This window comes from Centruroides sculpturatus, unplaced genomic scaffold (assembly GCF_000671375.1).
Source record: "Centruroides sculpturatus isolate CEXI.00-Female unplaced genomic scaffold, Cexi_2.0 scaffold128, whole genome shotgun sequence".
NCBI classification, from domain to species: Eukaryota; Metazoa; Arthropoda; class Arachnida; order Scorpiones; family Buthidae; genus Centruroides; species Centruroides sculpturatus.
Genome location: NW_019385268.1, coordinates 146528 through 156668, shown reverse-complemented (window position 1 = coordinate 156668; position 10141 = coordinate 146528). Strand labels below are relative to the sequence as shown.

Below are 10141 nucleotides of genomic sequence, written 5' to 3'. Positions count from 1 at the left end.
CATCTAAAAATTCATCAAGAATACACTTAATGTAATTCATAATGCATACATTAGATTTGTTCATTTGTATATGGCAATACGTGGGCAATCATTGAGGGAGGATGCCTCCTGGGAGAACTTTCTATGAGAAGCTGGCACCTTTCTATGAGAAACTGGAACCTGGTGCCAGCTTCTCATAGAAAGTTCTCATAGAAAAAGGAAAGTTCTCATAGAAAGTTGTCGTGTTCGGCAATTGACCAAATGGTCAATTGCCGAACACGACAATTGCCATTTGGTGGTACATCTATATATATTTTGAAATGACCAAAATCAACAATTAAACAATGCTGTTAATTTAATAATATTTTTTAAACAACTTTTACAGTATAAAAATAATTCGTTCATAAAATTTATATAAATACCTTTGACTAATTTCAGCTACGTGTTCCTGCAACCAGCTTGAACTTGAAGCTCCAATAGTATCGTTGATAGCACGATTGTTCATTCCATATGTAACAATCAGATGACAAATAAATGCAACAATAATTGCTGGAAGATATCGTCCCCTGAAAAGTATTTGAATAGAAATTCACTTATTAATAGTGTCTAAATTACAAAAACTCTTAAAATTTGCATTGCCAGTTATAGCATTTAAGTATGTGGTAACTGGCAACACACTTGCATATTAGACAAAAGTCGCAAGTTCAATTTATACTCGGATATTTTTTCAAACTTATTAAAAATTTAATGAAACTAATTTCAATTTACTAATCATTAAACTTTTCAAAATTATAGTCATAACATGCCTTTAACTTAGATTCTACAGGATGGTCAAATGAACTTAATTGGTGATACCAACAAGGAGTTTTGATTATTATTCAAGACAAATCTTGGATGTCTATTAACTATAAAGTATTTCTTGCAATACGTAGCAGGGCTGTAACAACAAGATTTTCATTTCATAACCCATTATAATTATTAAGATATTAATTTGTCCAATTAATCTTGATATTTTTGACAATTTTTTGCATTTAATTAATTCTCAATTGATAAGTTATATTTATTATTATAATCTCAAATCAAATTTTCATTTAAAGCTTATGCAAAAGTTTGGAGAGAGAACTTTCGATATTATTATTTATATTACTATATTGTATACAATCTGCTGCAAAAGTTTTGTGCATTTGGGCTTAAATTGAATTAATTAGTGTGAGAAATAACCTTACATCACACAATTTCAAAAATAAAACTTGTCATTCAAAATAATACTTGAGAATAAGAACTGAAAATTATTATTTCAATGAATAAACTGATTGCTAAAGTTTAGAGTAAATAAATAAATTGTACATTGTCCAAATATAGGCTATTTTGTAATTATATACAAATAATTATAAAATAATTTACATGTAGTTACAAATAAAGTATATATACATATATACAGTAGAGCATCAATTATCCGAATCAATTGGGGACTGGGTTTGTTTGGAAAATCGATTTTTCGGATAACCAATTATGTACGAAAAAAATATATTAACCTATCCCATTCGTTCAAATCCTGGCACGTCCTTAAGTACCCTATCATGGTCATGCCATGTTGCCAGCTAAAACACGCACCCCTATAAAAATAATATTAGAGTAGCCCAAGACATAGCCAAAGATTGCAGCACCACAGCACTAGTGAAAATTTAAATTTGCCGACTGAAAAGCTTTTGATTAATCGACGTTTCGGTTGATCGGCGTTCGGATAATCGATGCTTTACTGTACATTCATAATAATTCAATTCAAATGTACATTACAATCAGATGAAAATAAATGCAACAATAATTGCTGGAAGATATTTAATGGGGATTGTTATTTGGGGATGCTTTAAAGTTACTGAAAGGTAATGTTTTGCATAAATTTAGTTTGTTTAAAAATAGAAAAGTATAGAGTATAAATTGATGAGCATTCAAAAATACTTACGTATGGATCTCTGGTGGTTGAAGTAATCTTTCTATACTGTGGTATAAAAAATAAATAAATTTTTAATTAAAATTTATAGTTAAAGAAATAAAAAGACATTTCTCAAAACTGAAACTCTTACCTCTGTTTTATAATAAATAATGAACTTAATTGGGCAAGTATAGTTGATGCAAACACAGCAAGTACTTCAAACCTTTCGTAACTAAAAATATTTTAAAATTTAATTAAAATAAATTTTACTTTAAAATGAATAAATAAAGAATAATTTGACAAAAATTGAGAGAAATTTTAGATTATTACCCAAAAGTGAATATAGAATTTGGTTTTTGTTCTTCTGACCAAAGACTGAGTAGACTCGTAAAAAGACTAAAAAACAAAAACCATTTTAATTGTTTCAAATAAATTATTTTTGATTTTTTAAAATAATAAATTCAGTTACATAAATAATAAAATAAAGACAATTTCTTTAAAACTTTTCCTTTTTTCTTTATATTGATCCTTTACTAAAATGCATCAAATGGATTTTGTTGAAGTTTGTGTTCATCATTTGATCTGGCAGACAGAAATGTTAAGGTAAACTTAAGTGTTTCTAGTTCACAAATCATGTATTTGAATCGCATTTCAAATATGATGTTTGAGTTTGCCAAATTTTAATGGGGATTGTTATTTGGAGATGCTTTAAAGCCACTGAAAGGTAGTGTTTCACATAAATTTAGTTTGTTTAGAAATAGGAAAGTATAGAGTATAAATTGATTAGCCTAATGAATATGGCTATAATAAATTGAAGAGTTTATCATATCAGGTAATGATAAGCCCTTTAATTTATTATAGCTGTATTCATTAGGCTAATCAATTATACTCAATTTACGTTGTCGGCTAGAAGTGTTATTTACTAACAGAAAAATAGCATTTACTAAACAATATATGCTCAAAAAAATTAAACACTCAAAACATAAAACTGTTCATTATTATTATTATTCAAAGACTGAATTTATTCAAAAGCAACATATCAAACTTTTGGTGAATTGTTGGAAGTTGAATGTAATACAATAGTACAGTTAAAGACTAAGCTTTCTTCCATCATCATTAGTTATTCTTCAGAAAATATTCTGTATACAGACAAAACAAGACTGATGTTTCATGTTCTCCCTTACAAAACCTTGTATTTCAATAATGAATTATGCTATGGTATTAAAGTAGTGAAGTAATGACTAACAGTTGTGCAAGTATGAATGGAGAATGCAAGAAACATCTGGTAAGTGAAAATACAGTGAAAACTGCTTAGGCGACCACCTGCATTCGACGGGCACCTGCCAAAACGGGCAAAAATTTCTGGCACGGAATAGTTTATCCATAGAGTNAAGTATATTGTGGCCCAATCCTTAAATATACAAGTATATTTAAGTATTTACATGTCTAGATTATAGTAATAAGTATTAAAACTTTATCACAAAAAAGGATATTTTAAAAAATTACTTCACAGATACTTTTAGTTTGTACTTAGAAATAGATAAATTTATTTATTATAAAGGAGACAAACAAAAATTTATTTGAAAAACCCAAATATTTGTTTTATTTGGGTCTTAAAACAATGAAACACCATTTTAAAGTGCATTTTTATTCAAATAATATGTAGCCCAAAATGTAGCCAATGTGCCAAATGATATTTTTTACACCAAACTAAAAAAAGGGTAGCCAAATTTGGCACAAAGTAGCCAAATCTTGCAACACTGAAAGGAATATTAAATAAAGCTAGAGTTGGGATTCAAAGGATTATGGACCCAAATTCAGGGAATGGAGAGAAAGGTGAAAATATAAAGAAGTGAGAAAGGTTAAATAAACCTGTTATGCAAATATTGATCCTTAATTTTCCAACCTTACTCACTTCTTATCATCTTTTGGCCTTTCTTTTCTTTCCCCGAATTTGGGGCTATAATTCTTTTGAGTCACGACTCCAGCTTTATTTAGTATTCCTTCCTCATTCACAATTTCAAGTATTTGAAAATATTTCCTTTCTATTAAAAAATAAAATATGTATAAAGGTTTACAGCATTGAAATAAATAAATAAATAAATTTGTCGGTTTTGTTTATACGTTTATTGGGGCGCATGCAGCCCGCAGGCTGGACACCTCTGCTTTAGACAATACTATACCATCTGACCTGACCATGAGATAAAGTAGGAAGTAATAGATTTTTGAAAATTAAAAATTTGCTTCTCTAATAGTACCAAGAGATTTCATCACCAAGCTACAAAAATTTTAGACTTATAATCTACATTTTTGGTGTCATTTTATGATAGAAAACTAGGTATTTTCTAGGAAAATAACATGAAATTCTGTGGTGTAGAAAAGGAAAACTGTGCAAAAAACTTTACAACAATTTTTGTTCAGAATTAGATAAGTTTGATATAAATTGACAGCAATAGTAAACTTTGACCTAGAATATCCTGGTGCATAGATCAAATTTTCGACTTCATCATAATGTCGGCCTTGCCGGGAGGTACATATTTGCAAAAAATCACATTTGGTGCCTTGTGATTGCTTTAAACTTCAATCACAAACAAAACACTTTCTGACTTAGTAGTTTTTGTGTAAGGTATAAGCAAAACTCTGCATAATTACAGTATCAAAATCACCATTTGTTTTTCTTTTCTAATATGTTTAATTTTTATCATATAGTACATTGTTATTACACCATTTGTCAGAAAAGTTCCAGGACAAAGCTCGTAAAAAATAGAAAAATAGAAAGTGTCTGGAGGTCTTGGAAGCAAGCGGAGAAGCAAGCAACTAAAAGGGACAAAATGTCCTTTTCAGTTGCAACCCTTTGTGTGATTTTTCTTGTTTCTGCGAGTGAAAAAGCAACCGACATTTTGTCAAGATATCACAGACATCCAATGGACCGTGACAAATGAGCTAACAAGCATCACACTTGAAGCTTTCTCTGCTTGCTTCCAAGACCTCCAGAAACATTGGCAATTGTGTAGAGATAGCTGAGGAGACTACTTCGTCAGGAACAGGGATCATTACTTGGTAATTGCAATTTTCTATTTTTTACGAGCTTTGTCCTGGAATTTTCTGACATAGGGTGTACTATGAATAACATAAAAATAGATTTTGAGTAATTTTATTGACTAAAGGCTTATTCTAATACTAGAAAAGTAAGCATGATGATGATATGTGTTACTATAATGCTTCACTCAAATCTTTTGAAAAATAGTTTTCCTAACTCAGTCTTAAGTTAGAGATAATCTTCAAACATAACTATTCAGAACAACAAATATAAAAGCAATGATAATACATTGACTAAAATTTTGAATGTGAAAATAAAAATTAACTGTTATAATTTATGACATTATTCTTTCCCCAATAATAATTAAAAATTCAGTTTATAAGTGAAATTACTATTTTTATACAAATTCCATCATCTGCTATTAATTTGTTTCAAAATGAAATGATAAAAACTAAGCAATTTTTAAAACTGTTCAAGGATAATACAGAATTTTTTAATGAAACTATATCTTGAATGATTAACAAACTTTGAAATCAGCAAGATCAATTCAGTATTTTTAAAATTATATGGCAAACAATTGTTAATTTCCCAATTGTGTCATTGATCTTTTAAAGACTGTCCTGTAAGAGTGATGAAATTAAAATAACGATTGTCAACAATCAGCCCTTTGTTTCTTATGATCTCACAAGAAAAAATTATATATTGAATGTAACTGAAATTCACTCCCAATAGGATTTTTCCTCTGTATTTAAGCAGGCCGATATTAAAATTATAATAGTCAGGACTGTCTTGTTATAAAGATGTATTTATTAATAAACGATACTAGAAATAAACTAGTTTCTTGTTAACTGATTTTCAATTATCTATAGAAGTCCTTAATATTGGATCTTAGGTCAACAACACAAAAATAAATATTACTATTTTGTTGTTTGAATAATATCAGAATTATTTACAGATGGTGTTTTTAGTAGTATTAAATTTGTGTTTAATTTTGATATAATATGTATGACTCATTGACACTGTCGCCTTTGTTATTTATCAGATTTGAATTTATTATTTGTTCAAGACATATTTGGATTATTAAGTTAAGCGTGCACTTGGGCGGATGGACTAAACTGGCCAAGCAGGCAGAATTGTATTGGTGTGCATGCACTTGATCACATTTCAGTGGCAGACTGAGCAGAATTTAGAGTAAGAGTGAAAGTATTTAAACAGGATTTTTTTGGGTATGAATTAATGTCCATGAAAAATTAAGTGGTAGAGAGCTACCTATTACTGGAAGAGGATGCTGTAAATTTATATAATTTTTTGTACTTTTGTTCTAGAGAAATGAAAGTTATATTTGTGACAATGCCGAAGGGTTCCCCTATGCTTCGGCACCACAGGACCGAAGGGTCGACATTGCGTCGGCAAAGACCGCAATGACAAATTTATCAGGACTGACACCTCTGTGTCTTCTGGGTAGACACAGAGACCGTTACGTTCGCATTTACGCGTGAGCAGTCGTGTCTGGCCGGTTGGACTTGGGATGGAGACCATTTGAGGAAGTCAACACAATTCTAACAATAACAGAATTTGTTTATTAAACTAGTTCTACAAAAGGGTATTTACCTTAATGCTTCTTTGCAAGAACCGAGTTGGAGAGAGAGAGAGAGAGCTTACATAGCATCGCGGGTTGTTATAAATACCTGAAGCACTATATATGGATTTCCAGATGGCTGTGAAGTCATTGGGGAGCCTTGGGAATGTCTCTGTTGCCTTGGATGGTGGTTAAAGTCTATCAAAAGTTGAGATCCGTTGGTTCTTCGTAGGTGTTCCTGGAGAAACATAGAATATTCGGGAGGAGCGCGCGGCAACGAGTGATGATAAATCCTTTCGGCAGGCACACACGGAATATTCTTGCGGACTCTTGACCCCTCTCACTGTTCCTTGAGGTCTCCTCTTTATTTCCAAGTCACATTGTTGTTTTCCACTAATAGTGAATTTTTAGTTGTAGTTCCCAGTGACACAATCTGAGTTCTCTGGGAAAGGAAACGACTCTGGGAAGAGAAATGCACTCATCCTCCGGTAATAAAATGGAAAAAGTTTTTTTTCTCTCCGAGATTTAAATAAATTTCCTTTTCAAAACAAATTTTCTTTTGAAAAATTCCCGAATAGAATTGTGGGGTTTCCCCTTTCCAAGTCCGACCTCTCACGTATCTAAATTGTTTTTTCAACAAATAAAACTGAAACTAATAAAAGAAATGGACACAAATGACAGCATTTGCATAAAAAAAAAAATTGTGATTTCTGTTAATAAACAGAGTGTAGATTTTGACAGCTGGCACTTTGATTAGTGGATTGACAATTTGAGGCAAACAGGCAAAAATGTTGCCTCCAAGAATATGAGACTAATTTCCACCCATAACACTCATCCTCTCATCTAGTGTGTGCATGTTTAAAACGTATAATGCAAGTGGATTTTCCTGTTCACTCTGTCTGCCATGTCCATCTGTCCATCCGTCCATCCATCCATCCAAGCATGTGCTTACACTTAGGCTAAGGAAAACTTCTTACTTTTAGCCATTAAAAACTAATACACAGATTAAATAGTCATCTTGATTTATGATCATGTATGATATAGGTATATTTTCTGAATTTACATGAAAGAATTTGTTCAGAAACTATATTTCTGAAAACAGTTGAGAGCATTAGACATACTTTCTTTTATGAAAGGAAAAACAAATTTAAAAAATCTCAAGCATCTAAATTAAAAGAAAAATTGATTTTTCATAGTTTGCCCGACAGATCAAATTTCCAGTCATTATATTTTTACAAAAAACATTCTATAACTAAGCTAATTAACAATTGTAAATAGTTGAAAAGAAACTATTAAAATAACTCTAATACCAAATATACTTTAAAATGTACACTTGTATATAAATTTATACAGTACTGTGAAAATTAATGGAAACAAGGGGAAAAATATAATTTATTTTCTACAAATTTGTCAAAAAATATACATTTATACATTTAGTATGTCTTTTCATAATTAAGTCTGTAGAAAATAAATATATAATATGTATACAGGGTGATTCAGGTCAAACTTTAAAGATAGATCAGGAATATGAAAACAAACCATTTTTACCAGGAAAAGTCAAAACAGTAACAATTTCAAGATAATCAGAATTCTTTTACCCTATAATTATCACATAATTTGCCTATTACAATCTAATTTTCAACTAAAAAATTCATAAATCTTAATAAAATTGTAATAAAGACAGGTTCATTCAAGTGAATTTCAATTATTATTCTAGCAAAAAAGAACTAAACTGGATTAACTAACTATACCCAGAAATAATGTGAAGTAAATGGTGATCACACACTAATTTTCTGAATTTGTCTTGTATTTAATATATTAAATATGTAGAATTTTATACCACCACTAAAATATTTTTGAAAAAAATTGTTAATAGGAAGCATTAAAATTTATCAATTATATTATTGTTTCTATTCAAAAATGTATCTATTTCTAACTTTACAGTATTCATTACAACAAATATTCCAAAAAACTTACTATAATTCAATGAGCAGAAGTGCTGTAAACAGTACTATGGCACTCGCCCATCCAAGCAACACAAAAGGATTAACTCTTGGTAACAACAGCGTGCTGAGTCCAGGTAAAATATGACACATACTAAAATAAAGTTAAATTTTTATTAATGTAGCCATAGTATATATTATTAAATAATCAAAATTCGAATTATTCTTATTTACATAATTACATCAAAAATGAATGGCTAAATATATTAAAATTATTTCCAAATGAATGCTGCTAAAGTTGCATAAAATCATTAATGGCAATAATCAAAATGATGATTTACATCATTTTTCAATACTTCAATATGAACAACAATATGATTCACATAATTTAAAAAATGACAATGCAGATTTTCAGATTTTAAAATTAGCAAAACTTTTTGTTCATATTGAATTATTGATAAAGGATGATTATTATTACACATTATGTGTAAAACAAAAATAACGAGAAACTTCTGCCTTATTTCTAGGAAAATAAACCAAATATATGATGAAATATTTTAAATTCAATATTAAAAAGTAACTATTTGATAAGATTATAACATTTATGCATTGAAAATTATATATTGCTGAACACCATAAACTGAAAAACAGCCTCAATAAATTACAAAGAACCATCTTGTCTGCTAGACAGATTGTGATTTTGTTTCGAAATTGTCATTTCAGGATTTGTACTTCTTTATTCTTGATTTTATTAGTAAAATAATATTATCTTTGAAGATTTTCTCTTGAGCAAACGGTCAAAACTTTATTTAGCATCATCTCCAAAATTTGAACTAAACTGAATAACCTCATACAATAGGAATGATTCAAACTCTTGAATTCAAATTTATGCAAGTGACATATTTGGTAATAACACCATTTGCAATGAAAAATTATAAATTTAATAATTTAATACTAAAGTTCTCCAATATGAAGATCCATTCACAAGTACTCATTGGTGCTTTACGAGAGGGACCTTATTTAGGAAGGCACTATATAGATGTTTCACTGTATATTGCAAAAAAACTAACAAGGGGAATATTAGAAGTACAAACACTCTTTAAGGACAGAACTGAGCTTAAAATGTATCGTTTGACAAATGTAATGAAATCCTAGATTGATAGGTGTAGATGGCTTTCATTTCTTCATAAAATAGATTTAAAAATTAGAACATATGATATACCGTGTTTCCCCGAAAATAAGACAGTGTCTTATATTAATTTTTACTCTGAAAAATGCACTAGGTCTTATTTTCAGGGAATGTCTTATTTTCTCCAGGAAGAAGAATTCACATTTATTATTATTTTTATTATTATTATTGAACAAAAAAATTCCCAAGTCGAACTTACACGAGAGTGACGTATATCCGGTATGTTGATCTGTCTCCTTTTTATAGCGTCAATATCGGACTCGACGACCAATTAGTGCTTACTGAACCGTAGCACTATGCAAATGTCATGTGGCGTGATTTCCGGCCGACCAATTAGCCATCACCAGCCGTAACGTTATGCAAATCTGTAATTCCCAAGCCATAGTCTTATGCAAATCATGCCGTGTGGCGTAATTGTCTGCTGACCAATCAGTGGCTGTACTTTCAAAAAGCCAACGGCCACTTTCAACCATCTGTC

At 30.0% G+C, this 10141-nt stretch overlaps 1 protein-coding gene across 1 annotated transcript in view; it reads right to left on the bottom strand.

Annotated features, from left to right (window-relative positions):
• Positions 1–10141, bottom strand: part of LOC111636937 (zinc transporter 6-like) — a 35411-nt gene that overhangs the window by 13930 nt on the left and 11340 nt on the right. The window contains exons 4-7 of the mRNA XM_023382324.1: positions 2243–2308; positions 2064–2144; positions 1943–1978; positions 384–545 (exon numbers count right to left, since the gene is read on the bottom strand). Coding sequence (XP_023238092.1) covers positions 384–545; positions 1943–1978; positions 2064–2144; positions 2243–2308 — 345 coding nt within the window. The remainder of the gene's footprint in view (positions 1–383; positions 546–1942; positions 1979–2063; positions 2145–2242; positions 2309–10141) is intronic.